Raw genomic sequence first — 17,364 nt, forward strand, 5'->3', positions numbered from 1 at the left:
GCTCTCTCATCGACTGAGCCGATGTTCCGGCATCGTTGCAGTCTCAAATTTGCCCCGGGGAGAGCCCGATGGAGCCCCCCGACGACGACGACCCCGGGTGCAAATGCGACAACCTGCCGCCGTGCATCGACCCCGAGAACTTCCCGCGCTGCCACGGCTGCCTCGAGAAGGGCTGCTGCTGCCGCCTCGTGGGCCGCCTCGGCTTCGAGCGGCCCTGCTGCGTCCGGCGCCACTACTGGATGGGCGGCGCGACGGTGCTCGCGGTCGCCGGCGGCCTGCTCTGCATCTTCGCCTGCCTCGCCATCAGCGGCGACCCCGAGCTCGTGCGGAAGACGGCCTGGTCCATCGGCGAGAGCAAATTCGGCGGCGGCAAGATCTACCTCGGCCTCTCGAAGCTCGTCATCTACGACAACGGCGACAAGGTCACGGACGTGAGCTGGAAGAACGTCGACTGCGACGCGCTGCCCCAGCTCGGCGACGACTGCGAAGACTGCAAGGACAGCGCACGGGGCATCGTCCAGACGGCGATCATCGCCGCGGTCACGCACGTGCCCACGATCTGCACGTACGTCCAGCGCTGCAGCCGCTACGGCGACCGCAACTGCCAGAAGACGCTGGGCATCGTCACGGGCACGCTCGGCTTCGTGTCGACGCTGAGCGCGCTCCTGAGCTTCAACGCGAACTGCATCGACGTCGGCTCCGACTTCTTCGACACGAAGCCCGGCCGCGGCTACGTCGCCATCAGCCTGGGCATCGTCCTCACGTTCCTCGGCGTCTTCTTCCACGTTTTTCTCAAGACGCCGCCGGCGACCTACGCGGGCGTCGCCAAGGGCGCGGACTTCGACGACTCCGGCTTCCGCAAGCTCTAGGCGCGCGGCGGGGGGGCGGCGAATTCGCGGGCGGAGCGCGGGGACTTGCTTTTGTGGCCTCAGGCTGGGTAAGTCGCGCCGACACCGGGCCCCGGGGATCGGCGCCCGCATTTCTCCACGTGCGAAGGCCTCTGCGATGCCATCTCGCGAGCCTCGCGAGCCGACGGCGTGATCCTATCAAGTGAGGCCGGCACATGCCGGCATGCAGGCCCAAAGCTCGCCGGACGAATTGCGCAGACCCCACGATCGAGTCGCCGATGCGGTGCACTATTGATGAAGCCTGCAGGGGGGCGAGACTGGTCTGGTTCGCACGCGCCGATCCGATGGATTTCTTGTTGCACCATTCTGCGGTACAGATGCGACGCGAGCAAAGGCTCAGCGGTGGTACGCCAGCTTTCCCCGGGCGCGCATTCGACGTCATGCTCGTCGCTTGCTGTGGTGTGCGGCGCGGCGCGCACCCGCTGGCGCGGCGGCTCGCTCCAGACATTCTTTGTGTGATCGAGGAATTTGCTACTCCGCGGATCGCACCGCGCGCGTCGGCGCTTTTGCGCGAGGCCGCGAGCGACTTCGTGCGGCGGATCGGTGAAGATGCAATGCTCCACGCGGTCCATCGAGGGTCTATCTGCGTACACGCGGGCGACATCGACGCTGTCATCGAGATGTCGGGCGCGGATCGCCTCGCCGGCCGCCGACGGACGAGCGGCTGCTCCTGCGCCGCATGCGTCGGCAGCCCACGTGCGGAAGGCTCTCACCCTACGCGAGTCCGGGAGCAACGCCCGCCTCCGAGCGAATTCTGCCGCGTCGAGCCAGCGGCACCGAGCCGACCGTCGGTGTCCTGGTGTGAGGCGGCAATTGACGGGCCGACGCCGCAGGCCGCGATCCGTCAGGCGCTAATAACGCTTACGCGTCAGGCCGGCGTCTCGATCCTCGCGCCCGGCGCACTGAACGCGATCGCATCGGCCCTGGTCGGCTTTTGCGATACCGTGCTCACCCGCGCGCGCGGCGGTGACTCTCAGATCCTCTGCGACATCGCCGCTTCGGACCGTCGCGTCGACTGTCTCCGCGAGGCCTGCGCGGCCCGCTACGACGCGCTCCGCGATGCTGGATCGATGCCGGCAGATGTCGAGTCCGGCCGCACCATATGTTGCGACTTAGGTTCAGCCGAAGCGCAGAGGCTGGGACTCCGCGAAGCCATCGTCGAGGAACCACTCGACTCGGACTCGGACTCGTCTGACCATGAGCCGTCGGACGACGACGCACGACAGCGGCATGATGATGTTCCGACGTCGGACGACGAGGCGTCGGAGTTCGCCGAGGTCTACGACGGCTTGACCAGTGAGACGGTGGGCGACGCTCTCGCATACCTCCAGGTGCCAGTCTACGGGGAACGCTTCAATTCCCCGGATTGTATGAAAGACGGCGTCAATTACGAAGAATGTGATTTCGCCGGGCCGGCCATGGGATCTGATCCAGAAGCCGATACGATCCCGGTCGACCACAGCCTGAACGTCTTGTCGACGCGCACGGTGATATTCGACAGCCAGTGCCCGGACTGCGGACGATTATGTTTGGTGACTTGCTTCGAATTCACCCTGGACAATTACAGCGGTCAAATGGAGCGCGATGTCTCGGCAATGGACCGGCCCGTCGCTAGCCGCCTCGAGCTTGAGCGGCTTCCTTCATTCGAATCGATTGGCCTCGACGACGAAGTCGAAGCGTATCGCGGTGGGCGTCAAAGCCCAAGTGGAGCCCTAGAGGAGCATTACGCTGCGCACGCTTGCAAGCCCTTCTTCGGGGCAGCCATGCGCGAAGCCGGTGTGCGTTTCGTCTCGAGGGAATTTGATTGCCTGGATCTCTTCGAGATCTGGACCAAGGAACTTATGGTTTTGGCACAAGCCGCGCGCGACGGGACAGAGGCGACGTCGACGGACCTCCGTGGGAGGCCCATGTATGAGTCGCGCAAGCGGCCGCCGGTTCGGTACGTCCACGTGCTCCACGCGATTATCCAAATTTTAGAAAAGAGTTCGCGCCGCTTACATCCCGTTGATTTGCAGACGGTGGACTTCGACGAATCAGCTCTCCAGCGGCGGACTTGTGACACGTGCGCGAAGCGCTTACCGCTCACGGCGAAAGCGCTCCAAGTCTGCGCGCGATGCGGTGGTCGACGCTATTGCTCTACAGCTTGCCAGCGCGAAGACTGGTCGAATCACCGCGTCCGATGCGTCGAGCGCCCCTCTGCTGGGCCGAACATGGAGCCAGTTCGCACGGCGGCCGATCGCGAGGATGACGCGAACGTCCGGGCCAACGAGGCCAACGAGGACGTTGTTCGCCGCACGCTCGGGGTTCCTCTGTCAGCTCACGAGTTCTTGAGTCCTCGCGATTTCAACTGGGAGCGGACGTCTTCCACGGATGGCAAAATGATCCAGTGGTTCCAGGGCCCCCGTGTCGGCTTCGAGGTCTGCGACGACGACGCGAACGAGCTAATCTCGTGGTGGCTTTCGCGACGCATCGTCCGGATCCTCTCCACGGCCCTGCGAGTGCCAGGTAATGCTCCGCGCATCGGCAGCGACATCATCATTGACTCCCGCATGTGCCAGCTCGCGCGGCGCCTGAACTACGAGCGGTGTTGAATCAAAGGTAGTCTTCGGTTCGTCCCGAGTAAAGCCCGGCCCCGGGCGCCACCATCGCCTCTAGTCTTACTTGGCCCGGCGCTCGCTGAGCATGGTGCGGTAGGTGCGCTCGAGCTCGGCCTTGGCCTCGCATTTCGGGAAGTTGGCGAGGTCGTAGTAGTGGGGCGCGATCTCGCAGAGCCAGCGCGCCTCGACGGCCGTGCAGGTGCGGATGTAGTTGCGGGACGTCAGCACGAACTCCTCGAAGCAGACCCAGGGCGGCTTGTTGTCGAGCACGGACGACGGGTGGATCGCGACGACCTGGTTGTCCTTGATCGTCAGGTACGAGCCGCCGCGCTCGAGGTGCGCGACTTGCAGGAAGTTGCCCGCGACGACGCACTTGCGCAGGTTCACGTAGTAGTCCGGCGACGAGAAGTCCGTCGACACCATGGGCACCTGGAGCCGCTCCAAAATGCGCGAGAGCTGGTTCCGCACGGAATCCGCGGACGCCAAGGACCGGTGGCTCAGGAAGTTCTCCGTCGCCCAGCCCGCGTCGGAGCCGTGGTGCTTGTAGGCGTGGTAGGCGTTGAGCAGCGTGCAGTGGTCGCCGTCGACGTGCGCGAACTGGGCCTTGCAGTCGTCGGCCTCGCGCTGCTTGTGCTTGGGCCGCTGGAAGATCAACGGCACGGACATGCACGCGACGACCGATAACGCCTCGTTGGAGCATTTGTACTCCGGCGACGCCAGCAGCAGCTTCGCCAGCTGGGGGTCCAGGGGCAGCTCCGACATGTGGCGGCCGAGCTCCGTCATCGCGCCGTCGTCGTCCAGCGCGCCGAGGTAGTTGAGCAGCTCGAGCGCGCGCATGAGCGTCTCGGGCGCCGGCGGGTCCATGAAGTCGAAGTGGACCAGGTCGTCGATGCCCAGCTTTTTTAAAGTGAGCACGACGTTCGACATCTTCGACCGGAGGATCTCGGGGTAGGTCTGCTCCTGGAGCTCCGCCTTGAACGACGCCTCCGTGTAGAGCCGGAAGCACTTCCCGGGCCGCGTGCGGCCCGCGCGGCCCGCGCGCTGCTTCGCCGACGCGCGCGAGATGGGCGACACGAGCAGGCTCTCGACGCGGATCCGCGGGTTGTAGACCTTCTGCTTGGAGAAGCCCGGGTCGACGACGTAGACGATGCCGTCGATGGTCAGCGACGTCTCCGCGATGTTCGTCGACACGACGCACTTGCGGCCGGGCATGGCGCCCGCGAACTTGGGGCCCGGCGCCGCGTCGAAGATGCGCTTCTGCGCGCGCGGCGGCAGCGACGAGTACAGCGGGTAGACGACGAGCTCCCCCCGCTCGGGCCCGACCTTGGCGGCCTCGCCCCGGAGCCGCGCGCAGACGTCCTCGATTTCCGCCTCGCCCGTGAGGAAGACGAGGATGTCGCCCGCGGCCTCGCAGGCGTGGATCTGCGCCGCGGTCCGCACGGCCGCTTCCACGTAGTCGCGCTCGGGCTCCGGCGTGTAGAAGACTTCTACCGGGTGCGTCCGGCCGGGCACCCGCAGGAGCGGCGCGCCGTCGAAGTACTCCTGGAACTTCTCCGCGTCGAGCGTCGCCGACATGACGACGCAGCGTAAATCTTTCCGCTGCAGCAGCAGCTCCTTGAGCAAACCCATGAGCACGTCCGTGCTCAGCGTGCGCTCGTGGGCCTCGTCCAGAACGATGACGGACATGCGCTCGAGGAAGGGGTCCGTCATGGCCTCGCGGAGCAGCATGCCGTCGGTCATGAACTTGAGCATCGTCTGCGGGCCCGTGTTGTCCTCGAAGCGGATGCTGTAGCCCACCTGGTCGCCGAGGTTCACGTCCATCTCGTCGGCGACGCGCTGGGCGATGGACATGGCCGCGACGCGCCGCGGCTGCGTGCACGCGACGCACTTGCCCTGCTTCGCGTAGTCGGCGACGAGGAACTGCGGGATCTGCGTCGTCTTGCCGCTGCCCGTCTCGCCCTCGACGACGACGGTCTGGTTGTTCTTGACGGCGTCGAGGAGGCGGTCCAGGAAGCCGAAGACGGGCAGCTCCTTGCGCTTCGCCAGGATGCTGTGGTAGCGGCCGCTCCAGGGCCGCATGGTCAGCGGGTTCAGGCCGCTCGCCGCCGGCGCGCCGTAGGCGCTCATGGCCGCCTGGCCGCCGAGGTCGAGGCGCGCCTTCTTGCTGCTGCGGTCCATCCTCGCCGCGACGACGACGCCGGCGACGGAGATGTGAACGCTTCGCGACGCGACGACGACGACGACGCCGGAGAGGTGGCGCTTCGCGACGCGACGACCGCGGGCGCGAGGCTGCGGAAGTGGGCGATGTGTCCGCTTCCACAGCCGCGCCAGCCTCGCGCCGTCGGCGTCGACCACCACGACGACGTCCGCGCGCGCGCCACCCCCGCGCGACGGGCCGCCCGCGCCGCCCCCGAAGACTCCCGCCACGCTTAGGGCGACGGCGGCGCGTCGACGGTCGCGTCCTCGCCGCCGTTGGCGCGCCGCTCGAGCTGCGACGCGAGGTCGTCGTACTTCGCGGCCGCGGCGGCGATGCACTCCTCGGCCGTGGAGCTCGGCCGGGCCTCGAAGTAGGCCTCGAGCTTCTCGGAGGGCACGTAGGCGAAGGGCTCGAGGGGCAGCGTCGGCGGCTGGATGCCGCCGGCCTTGGCGGGCGCGGCGGCCTCCGCGCCCGGCGCGGACGGCGCGCCCGGCGCGAACGGCGTGCCCGGCGAGAAGGCGATCTCGACCATGTAGCGCTCGCCGCCGTTGGGCGCGTCCTCGGGCACGGTCATGTTCTCCCAGAGGCGGAAGACGATGTGGCTCAGGTACGAGAGCTCGGGGATCCTCGACAGCCACGCGCGCCCGTCGTCGTCGACGGGCGACGCGCCTACGGAACGATGGTTTCGCGGGACGCGCGCGGCGGCGGGGGCGGGGTCGAAACATAAAAACGTCCTCGGGTCAAAGTGAAGGTTTTGCCGGTCTGTCTTCATCGGCCGGAGCCGTGGATCAGGCCAAGCGCGGTGTGGTCTCGTCACCGGACGCGGTCTCTCGGGGAAATAAAAGGGACGCGGGCACGCGCAGGCGCCGTTCGCCGGGTCCGCGGGGAGGCGCAGCGCCGCGAGGAGCGCGTGGAGGTGCGACTCGGACGTGAAGTAGAGCCGCGACCGCACCGCGCGCCAGCTCGACTTGATCTCGGAATCCTCCAGGTGCTGCGGGTCGTCGTCCAGTTGGAAGTGGAGCCCCGCGTTCGCGTCGCCGGAGCCGCCCCGCGCCGTGTGCAGGTCCTGGGAGATCTTGTCGAGGAGCGCGCGGGACACGCGCCAGGCCGCGTTGCGCCGCGCGTCCGCGGCGCCGCCGAACTCGAGGGGCGTCACCGCCGCGCTTAAAGTCTTCGCGCGGCTCACCAAATCGTCGAAGCGCGGGTAGACCCGGCGCAGGTCGAGCTTCTTCGCGTTGTGCCGCGCGTCGAAGCGCACCTTGTCGAAGATCTCGGGGATCTTCGACAGGTCGTAGGGCGCGGCGTCGTTGTTGTCGCGCTTCAGCTCCTTGCGCACGGACTGCCACGAGTCGAGCCTGGGCGGCACGAGGGTGATTCGACGTCGCTTCAACGCGAGTGTTCCGCGCGCGCGCGTTCCGGAAAAAGCACCCACGGTGAGAGACCGTTCCGAGGGATGATCGCTCGTCCAAGAATCAGCCGAAACGAGTGGAAAACGGCCGAGCTAGGAGCCTTTGAAGTTGGGCATTTCGCTCTCTTGTGCCGCCCCGAGTCGAGCCAGACGCGGAACGTCTCGCCCATGTAGAGCGTCAGCGCGCAGTCGTGGCCGAAGTGGGCCTCCACGGCCGCGACCAACCCATCCACGAGGTCGTAGAGCGCGTCCAAAGCGCGCCGCGGGTTGCCCAGCGCTTTCAGCGCGCGGAGCACCGAGTCTGGCCCGTCGGGCGCGATGCACCGCCGCGCGGCGCCGCGGGCCGACGCGCTGCCCGCGGCGTCGTCGTCGCCCGAGTCGTCGCCGGCCAAATCCACGTCGACCTGGAACGTGCGCTCGACGTGCGCCTTCGCGCGCGCCAAGAGCTCCTGCGCCTCGTGGTTGCCCGCGCGGTCGAGCATGTTCACGTCGCTCCGGCCCCGGTGGATCAGCGACACTAAAATGGGCGAGATGTCGCCCTCGAGCTCCAGCAGGCCCTTGGTGAAGGCCGCGCCCGTCTTCATGACGCGGCCCTCGTCGGACGTGCGAATTTTTAGGTCGTGGCGGAACGTCGCGTGCAGCCGCAGCAGCCCCGCCTGCGTGGAAATCAAATCTTCAACCCGACTTCAATGTGCGCGTAATCGAACGATTTGGACCAGACTCTTCGCTGTGCTTCGAGAACTCGACGAGAGCAATCGATCCGTCCAAAAATCAGCCGAATCGACTTCGATTTGACTGAGATGAAGTTTGGTGGGGGACCCCCCAAACCAGTGGTTGATTTCCACACAGAGCCCCGCGCCGTCCTCGCTCGCCGGGTAGACGTGGCGCCGGAAGTGGGCGCCCAGCGCCGTCGCGTGCTCCACCCCCAGCTCCGTCAAAACGCCGCCCCACTTGAGGACGAGCATGACCTCCGAGACGTCCTTCTGGTCGTCGCCGGACCACGCGGACGGCTTCACCTGCAATTTGCAGCCGGAGAATAAGGCCATGTTCAGCGCCGTCGGCGTCTCCGCGCCGCCCGCGTGGCCGATGTGGCTCCGGAGCACGTCGGCGAGCTTCGCCAGGTTCTTGCCCGTCTTCGACGCGCCGTCCGCGGACGCGAGCACGTCGCCGAGGAGGTCCGCGAAGGCCTTGAGGTCCTTCGACTCCTTGATCTTCACCTCCTTCTTGGCGCTCTTCGCCCGCTCCCGGTGGAGCGCCACGAGCGGGGGCGCCGACGTCTTCACCTTGAGCTTGCGCTTCGGCGTGCGGTCGCCGTGGCGGACGACGGCGATGACGCACCGGAGCTCGCGCATGGCCGACGTCGACGACTTGGGCTTTTGTTTGGGCGGCTTCTCCTTGAGCTGGCCGATGTTCGGCGGCGCGCCCGTCCAGGAGTGGGCGTTCTGCTCCTTGTTGTCCGCGGACGCGCAGAGCGCCAAACCGTCGTCGGAGAAGTCGGACGCGCCGTATTCCGCGTCCGCGTTGCCCGGCGGCCGGAAGGCGTGGGCCGCCGCGCGCCGGTGCTCCATGTGCTCGGCGAGGAGCGCGGCGCAGTCGTCGTAGTATTTCCGCGACTTTTTCACGAAGGACCAGCCGTTGACGTCGCAGACCAAGTTGCGCCCGTCGTGCGTCCGCAGGATGTCGAAGCCGCAGACCGTCTGCTTGAAGGCGTGATATATTTTAAAGGCGATGTCCTTCTCGATCCAGGACAAAATCACCGGGTACCGCAGCTCCTTGCCGCCCGCGTCGCGCATGACGATGCCGTCGAGCGCGGGCGACTTGCGCGCTTCCGCGTGGCCGTAATAGGGACCGACCGAGTAGACCTTGACGTCCGTGCCCTGCGTGTCGACGAACTCCTCGTACAGGAAGGAGCCGTCGCGCCGCACGCGGTTCTCCTCGGCGTGGTACTGGGACGACTGGTTGCCGATCTTCCGGAAGAGGCGCTTGCAGCCGCCGCCGGCCGACATGGGGTAGTAGATGTTGATGTTGTGGTCGTCCGCGTCGACGGGCTTCTCCACGAAGGGCTTCTCCATCTTGATGCCGTTGACGACGATGTAGTCGTCGTACTCTTCTAGAGTCTGGGCCTCCTCGGAGTCGCGGCTCATGGCGACGTAGCGCGGCGTCGGCACGCCGGCCTTCACGAGCGTCTCGTAGACGCTTCGCCGGTCCTGGAGCGCGTACTGGCGCTTGAGGTCGTTGACGACGAAGGGCTTGCGCAGCGTCGCGTAGTCGATGGCCTTGCCCAGCGGGAAGCCCTTGGAGTGGAACGCGATCAGGCACTCGCAGACGGGCCACCGCTCGACGGGCTCCTCGAGGATCGTCCTCTCGTCGAAGACGACGATCTTGAAGACCTGCGCCGGCAGCCGCCCGAGGATCTCCTGCATGGGCTTCGACGCCGTCTTCCTAGGATGGGGTTTGGGGGGGTGGGTTTGGTGTGTGTGGGTTCGGACGCGGGCGCGGCGACTTTTCCATGGCGCAGACGCCGAGCACGATGGCCTTGCGCGACGACATGCCCGTCGCGCTGTGCTTCTGCGGCGAGCTGCTCCGGGCGCGGCCCCGCTTCTCGTCCTTGGAGGCCATGGGCGCGCGCGCGCTGCCGCGGCTCGTCGCGGCGCTCCTGGTTGCTGCACCGAGCTCCCGAGCCAAAGCTGCCCCGACCAACATGGAGGTTCCGGAGCGTCCCCACGTGCGTTTTGGGGACGAGGTGCGGGGGGGCGACCCCGGAGGCGACGAAACCTCGCCCTGCGACGCGGAGGACGACGCCTTCGTCGAGCGCGCGCAGCGGCGGCGGTCGCGCACGGTGATGAACATGGGAGAAGCGGAGATGCTCCACACGGCGCCGCCGCCGACGGCGCCGAGCGAGGACGAACCCGCGCCCTGCGACGCGGAGGACGACGCGTTCGTCGAGCGGGCGCAGCGGCGGCGGTCGCGCACGGTGATGAACATGGGCGAAGCGGAGATGCTCCACACGGCGCCGCCGCCGCCGCCGAGCGAGGACGAGCCCCCGCCCTGCGACGCGGAGGACGACGCGTTCGTCGAGCGGGCGCAGCGGCGGCGGTCGCGGACGATCCTGTCCCACGACGAGGCGCGCGCGCTCCACGCGGCGCCCGAGCCGCCCGAGCCGCCGGAGGAGGGCCGCGAGAGCGAGCTCCACCCCATCGCGATCGGCGGCGGCGGCGACGAGGGCGGCGCGGCGGCCTGGGGCGAGGTCCACGTCCAGCGGACGACCTGCCGGCCCCGGCCGAGCAAGCGGCTCAGCCTCATCGAGGAGGACGAGGAGCTCGCGGAGCTGGAGCGCGCGCGCGGCGTGTCCTCGGCCGCGGACCCGGACGGCCACCTGGACCGGCTCTCGACGCACCTGGGCCCGGAGATCCACCGGCCCGCCAAGGTCGACGAGGACGCGGCGCCGGAGCAGACGGCGCCCACGGCGAAGCGGCGGTCGTCCGTCGGCGCGGTCTTGGGGAGCCTCGCGGGCCGCCTCTTCCGGCGGAAGTCGTCGAGCGAGAGCGACGGCCGCCGGAGCTTCTGGAGCATGTCGAGCCCGCGCCGGTCCTCGGCGGCGAGCTCCGCGCCCGACGAGAGCTGACTTGAGCTGAGGGGTTCCGGGGAGGACAAGTTAACCCGCGTTGTTCCCACCCCTCAGAAACCGACGCGTTTGGACGCGTGGAACAGGCCCTCGAATTAAGTGCGAACATTTTTCTAAGAAATTTGCCCATTCGTCCCCGCCAGCACTCTGGAATTTTCCACCGCGCGTCGCCATCGGTAAGATTTTGCTTACTTCCAACAAGAAGCGCTTCCGACGGCGGGCGCCGTAAGCTCACCGCGGCCGGTGAATTAAGTGTGAGGACCCCGGCTCGTAGTAAGAACAAACGTTTTGGGTTGTTCATTGAAGTAATCATTGAAAACTTCATCGAAATCGTACAAAACTGCATCGTTTCGACCGACGGATAACGCTGCGATGATGTGATGCGCCGGCACCTCGCCGTTTTGCGCCAGGTGGTGCACGAAAAGCGCGCGTGCTGCGCCGGGCAGCGACGACGGGGTTCGTGAGCGCAAAAAATCCTGCTGGCGGCCTTCCGCGGCGAGACTGTCGATCACTGCGACTGCGGGGCGCGCCCCCACTCGATTTTTGCATCCCCGGGTTCATATGCCGTGACAGCTGGCATGGGGCAACTCATCACCTGTCTACGGTCGCCCTGCGACTGAATTAGGTTCGAAACTCCCCCGCGCGCGCGACGACGACGACGGCGGCGGCGGCGGCGGCGGCGGCGGCGGCGACGACGACGACGACGACCGACCGACCGACCGACTGGCTCAGAAAGTAGGTGCCAGGAACTAGCCCGGGACCCAGGGGAAGTCACCCGAGGTCCCCCCGAGTACGCCCCAGTCGGTTTGGTTTAAATTTTACCACCCCAGACCCCAAAGCCCGAGTTCACTCCGAGGCGTGACGCTAAAGTGCAACGTTCAACATGAGACGGAGCTGCCGTTGGCCCATGATCGATCGAAGCCACGACTGAGCCGCCGGGGGCAGCCCTCGCCGCGTCGTCGAGGCGCACCGCCGCGCGGGCAGGTCCGTCCCGTCTCATTGTCCCGGCGCGCCTCCGGTCCGCATCGCGCGTTCGGCGCCACCGCCGTTCCATGCCGCTGACGCTCGACACGTCCATGCCCCCGCGGGACACGCCCGAGGACCCGCCGACGCCCGCGGCGCAGCTGTCGCCGCTCAAGTCGCCGACGCACTTCGCCGTCGAGCGGCCCTTCAGCCCCCGGTCGTCCAAGTTCACCTTCGACGACGGCGCGCTCGGCGGCGACGAGCCGGCCCGGTCCGCGTCGGACTCCCCAAAGACCGACGAGTTCCTCCGCGACGTCTACCGGTCCAGCGAGCGCGTCAACGAGGCGGGCGTCAACAGCGCCAACGAGGGCTTCGAGGCGCCGGCCCTCACCTTCGTCGACGACGACGGCGACGCGCCGCTCACGCCCTTCCGCGTCGGCGGCGGCGACGAGCTCGGCGACGGCGACGACGACGACGACGGCCTCGGCGACGTGCCCTGGTACGCCCTGCCCTTCTGCACGCTGCCCATGTGCAACTGCACGGCGAGCTTCTAGGGGCACGTGTAGTAACTAGAGGGGCCCGCATTCGAAGGACGACGCGGACGGGGGCGCGCACGCCGCGTCGAAGCAGAGGAGCGCGCTCGCGCCCGTGACGCCCTTGGGGTCGCAGTTCGGCGACGGCAGCGACGGGTTGTCCACGAAGCCGTCGAACCAGTAGGGCCCGGAGCGTCGGCGACGCCCGCGGGCGGTTGTTGGTCGTAGTAGGCCGCGGCGGCCTCGAGGTCCGCGGACCGCTGCGCCGGCGCCACGGGCGCCGCCGCGCAGCTCGTCCGCGGCCGGTCCGCGAGGTGGCCGCCGAGGAGCGTGGACCGGAGGGCGTCCGCGAGGGAGCGGAGGTAGGGCTGGACGCGCGCGACTCGTTCGTCCCGCTCGCCGGCGTCGAGCGCGCCGGCCTTGGTCAGCGTCGGCGCCAGCTGCGCCCAGTCGGACACGAAGACGGCGGGCGACTGCCACCCCGAGGCCCGACTCCCAGAACGACGCGGGGTCCGCGCAGCCCTTGGCGCTCCTGCCGCCGTCCGTGGAGTACGTCTTGTCGACGACGGGCACCGCGTTGAGCGTCAAGGCTTCCAGCACGCGGCCCGACGCCCAGACGTCGCCCGCGGCCGCCAGGGCGAAGTAGGACCGCGAGATCTCGTCGTAGGACGTCGTGTTCTCCGGCGCGTCGCCCGCGGTCCACTCGACGGCGCGCGGCAAATTGTGGATCAGCGACTGGGACCCGAAGTCCTGCTGCTCGAGGGCGTAGGACTCGAGGTCCACGAGGAGACCCGCCTCGTCGCCCAGCCCGACGAGGCGCGCCTTGCCGCCGCCGGCCGTCATGTAGTTGCCCAGGTTCACGCGGGACGGCTTCCGGAAGATCGTCGACCCGCCGTAGGAGACGAGGTAGTCGCGGTCGTGGGGCGCGTGGGCCGCCTGGACGGCCTCCACGAAGGCGTCGACGGCGCCGTCGTCTTCTAAACCTTCGAGGCCGTCGGGCCACCAGTGCGCGTCCAGACCGCGGCTCCGGTAGTCGAGCACCTGGCCGTAGCCGCCGTCGTTGGCGAAAATGAGGCGGTGGTGCGTCGCCGGGAGCCGCGTGCGGCACGCGAGGTCGTCGGCGAAGATGAGCGTCAGCGGCTCGTCGTAGGCCATGAGCGCGCGCAGCAGGTTCGAGTTGAGCAGCAGGTCGTCCGCGTAGGTGTAGACGCACTCGCGCACCAACTCCGGCCGCCAGGAGGCGTCCTCGTTCGTATTCTCCGCCGACGAGCCGTAGAAGAGCGTCGCGTCGTCGACGCCGAGCGCTTTCAGCTCGTCGTAGGCGACGACGTCGTCCATCAAGGACGTCACGGACGCGTAGACGTGGGCTCCCGCGCCCAAGCGCTTCGCGCGCAGCGCCTCGAGGAAGTCGGTCTGGGTCGTGTAGTCGTAGGACGTCGCGCGGACGCCGATCTTGTCGTCGAGCACGCCCGCGGCGGCGCCGACGTCGCCGAAGAGGAGCTGCGAGGTGACGAGCCACGCCTGGCTGACGATGGGGTCGTTGAAGGACGCGACGTGCTCCTCGATGTCGACGACTTTTGCCGCTTTGTCGAGGTTGCTACTGGACCAGAACGTCGGCGCCGGGCCGCCGGAACTTGCCGCCGGGCCGCCCCGCGTTTCAAACGCCAGCGCCGCCGGCGCCGCCGGCCGCCGCCGCGCGCCGAAGAGGCAGGCCTGGACGGCGACGACGCCGACGCCGACGGCGGCGCGGCAGGCCCACCGCCGGCGGGTCGTCGACGGGACGACGACGAGGGGCGCGGCCATCGTGGATGACCGGGCTGCCTTCTTCACAGTTGGTTGGAATTCGCTGCATTCTCGAGTGCAATATCCCTTCCGTTACGGGAGATTGGTGCTTTTCGCGTAGCTACTCAACGACCGGCAGGAAGTGGCTGCCCGGCGTGGCACCCGCGGGCAACTGCAGAACACTCGTCGACGGATCCGCGTGCGGCGGCGCTCCGGGGCGGACGGCTCGGTCCCCCGGGCGTTTGGCCATGGTCGACATCATGCAGGCGAACAAGGCGCGAAGGGCCGTCATGCGCTACCTCGAGAAGTTCGCTTCCGCCTTTGGGGAGGACGACGACGACCTCGGCCCGGGGAAGAAGGGCGCCGTGCCCCAGCCGGCGCCCCAGGTGAAGAAGAAGCCCATCAGCCTGCTGAGCATGCTCCACGACGCCGTCGCCCCGGCGCCGCCGCCGCCGCCCGAGGCCGCGGCGCCCGCGCGGCCCCCGCGGTCGCCGCGCCGCGGCCTCGGCCTCGCGTCCGCGGCGTCGTCGACCGACGACTTCGCCAACGTGGGGCTCCACCTCTCGTCGAGCTCGTTGGCGTCGTCCTTCGTCGGCGGCGGCGGCCCCGTCGAGGGCGCGCTGAACCCGCTGCTGAGCTCGTCGTCCTGGGTCCAGCACCTCGAGGAGGCCCACTTCGGCGAGGGCGGCGACGACGACTGGCCCTCCGAGGGCGAGGCCGGCCTCGACGGCCCGCTCATCCCGGACGACCGCCTCGACGACATGCGACATAAGTTCCAGGTCTAGGCGCGCGGGGCAAGCGCCAGCCTGAGGGTGCCGCCGGATTCGGATGCCGCGAACCCCGGCGCGAGACGGCGGAACTCGAGCATCCGCAGCACATCCTTCGTCGGCGCACCTCTCAGAGCGTCCTTTCGGGGTCCGCCGAGGCCTCCTCTCGCCGCGCGCGCACACACGACCCCCGTCGCGTGCGCGCTTTCCAACTCCATGGAGTGGGGCATGGCCGAGCAGGGCGAGCGCCCGCGCGCGTCGCCGCCCCTGGGGTCGTCGGCGTCGACGGCGCGGGGCGGCGGGAGCGTCGCGGCCATGGTCCCGGCCCTGCGGCGGGCCGTGCGCGACGCCGCCGCGGCGCCCGAGCGCCTCGAGCTCGTCGAGGCCGCGCGCGCGCTCGCGGAGTCCGTCGGCGCGAATTTGCGGCCGCCGCACGCGCAACAACTCGGCCGCCAGGAGCAGCGGGACCTGCGCGCGGCGCTGCGGAGCCTCGAGCAGCTCGAGGCGCGGGACCTCGAGGAGGCCAAGGAGGCCGAGGACCGGCGAGGACCCGCGGACGCGCCGCTCGAGATCGAACGCGACACCGTCGGCTCGTCGCTCGCGCAGTCGCTCCTCGGCGAGGAGCAGGACGCCTACAGCCTCCAGCTCGAGGCCGAGCGCGAGCGGGAGATCGAGCGCATCAGCGGCCAGGTGTCCACGGTCAACGCGATCTACCGCGACCTCGCGTCGCTCGTCGGGTCGCAGCAGGACGACGTCGACGAGATCGAGCAGCTCGTGGCCCAGTCCCACGACCGCACGGTCAAGGGCCAGCGCCAGCTCGAGCGCGCCGTGCGCAAGCGCACGGCCAAGAACAAGTGCTGCATGTATTTCGCGTGCTTCCTGCTCTTCGTCATCGTCGTCGTCGTGCTCGCCGTGCTCGTGCTGAAGACCCAGTACTAGGCCGCCGCCAACGCCCCCCCACGTTTTGCACTATAGCTCCCTTTTTACCACCGCCGCGGCTTCTTGGGCGCCGCGACCTCGACGGCCGCGCCCGTGAGCACGTCGCCGCCGTCGCGGAGCCGCGAGGCGCCCGCGACCATTTTCGGCGCCGCGCCGGCGAGGGCGGCGACGCCGCCGAGGGCGCCGGCGAGGGCCTCGTAGGCCGCGGCGGCCTCGAGGAGGCCCGCGCCCGTCGCGTCGGGCGACTGGTCGTAGAGGCCCTTGCCCGTGCGCGACAGCGCGCCGGCGACGTCGGCCGCCGCCCGCGACGCCGGCGCGGCGCCGGCGTCGTCGAGCTTGTTCAAGGCCTTGGCCGCCTCGCCCATGTAGACGCCGGCCTCGTCCATCGCGTAGGCGGCGAGCTCGAGGCCGCCCTTGTTCCGAAATTTCGCGCCGACGTCCGCGATGGACCGCCCCGCGTTCTTGACGGCGACGCCCGCCACGCAGCGCGGCGACCGCATCTCCACGTTCGCCGCGATGAAGTCCAGGGCCATGGCCTCGGCGAGGAGCGCGTCGCCGCTGAGCTCCACCTCGGCGCCGCCGTCCATGAGCTCGCGCTGGGCGTCGCGGAACGTGCCCCCGAGGAGCGGCGCGTGCCGTCGTCGCACGGAGTGGTGCGGTGCGAAGGCGGCGACGAGGCTCGCGTGGAGGAGGAGCGCGGCGGCGGCGGCGCGGCGCATCGTGATGGGAGGGCCTCGAAGCATTCAATATTGGCCTCAGGATTTGCCCCAGACTCGCCAAACGGAGGCCAGCTCACCTCCCACAAAGTCCCAGCCACCGATTGTGTTCAGGTCAAGACCTTCGACGTCGACAAGAAACTCGCGCAGGAGCGCTGGGACGCCATCCGGGCCGACGGCCCCTTGAAGTACAAGAACAAGGCCCTGGGCTGCGTGCTCTGCAAGAAGGTCGAGTTCTGCGCCCAGAAGTGCCCGGAGTCGACGCAGGACTGCACCTGGTGCCCCGGCTTCTGCCCCCAGGCGGTCAACGCGACGTGCATTCCCTTCGGGCAGACCGTCACGCTCGTCCAGGGCGAGGAGGCCAAGTGCTGCGAGATGGGCGACAAGGGCCTCGCCGCCTGCTGCTGCCTCTGCCCCGTCGTCTACTGCTTCGGCGTCCCGCCGGCGGCGCCCATCAACTTCTCCTGCGCCGCGGCCGCGCTCGTCACCGCGCAGCGCGAGCGGCTCAAGGCGGCCTACGAGATCAAGGACGACAAGCCGGCCTTCGGCGGCTTCCTCTGCTACTGCTGCGCCCTCTGGCACCAGCACGTCTTCCTCCAGGAGATGGCGCTCGCCGGCGCCAAGGGGCTCGACACGCCCCTCGCGCCGGCCGGGGAGGACGCGTGACCGCGGCGACGCGCCTGGAATCTTCGCCGGCCGGGCGCAGCCCGGCGCCGGCGCCGCAGCGCGCGCGCGCGATGGCCGCGCGGCGCGGTACTAAGCTGCGCATGTGCATCACGAGCTGCAACTCATGATGATGCACTCGAGCACGATGGGGAGCTAGGATCTCGTCGGCCGGGCTGCCTCGCGCGCCGCGCACCCTGCACCCGCGTCGGCCGGGCTGCTTCGCGCGCATGGACGCGCTGCCCGACGACGTGCGGGCCGCTCTC

General features: G+C 68.9%; 3 protein-coding genes across 3 annotated transcripts in view; 2 read left to right on the forward strand and 1 right to left on the reverse strand.

Moving 5' to 3' along the window:
* Positions 1-239: 239 nt before the first annotated feature.
* Positions 240-869, forward strand: AURANDRAFT_65443 (hypothetical protein; the record flags this gene model as incomplete). Its single annotated transcript, XM_009040257.1, has 1 exon — positions 240-869. One exon carries the CDS (start codon positions 240-242, stop codon positions 867-869), a length of 630 nt encoding a protein of 209 aa, XP_009038505.1.
* Positions 870-7,088: 6,219 nt separating this feature from the next.
* ACP1 (hypothetical protein) lies at positions 7,089-9,660 on the reverse strand (the record flags this gene model as incomplete). The annotated part of the gene is made up of 3 exons (XM_009040269.1): positions 7,089-7,766; positions 7,956-9,552; positions 9,614-9,660. The coding sequence occupies 3 exons, from the start codon at positions 9,658-9,660 to the stop codon at positions 7,089-7,091; spliced, it is 2,322 nt and encodes a 773-aa protein (XP_009038517.1).
* Positions 9,661-14,873: 5,213 nt separating this feature from the next.
* Positions 14,874-17,364, forward strand: part of AURANDRAFT_71953 (hypothetical protein) — a gene marked incomplete at both ends in the record, with an annotated part of 5,135 nt that continues 2,644 nt past the window's right edge. The window contains 2 exons of the mRNA XM_009040258.1: positions 14,874-15,698; positions 16,550-17,023. Of these exons, the coding sequence (XP_009038506.1) occupies positions 14,874-15,698; positions 16,550-17,023 (1,299 nt within the window). The remainder of the gene's footprint in view (positions 15,699-16,549; positions 17,024-17,364) is intronic.

The sequence above is a fragment of the Aureococcus anophagefferens genome (genome assembly GCF_000186865.1).
Source record: "Aureococcus anophagefferens unplaced genomic scaffold AURANscaffold_14, whole genome shotgun sequence".
Taxonomy (NCBI): domain Eukaryota; class Pelagophyceae; order Pelagomonadales; family Pelagomonadaceae; genus Aureococcus; species Aureococcus anophagefferens.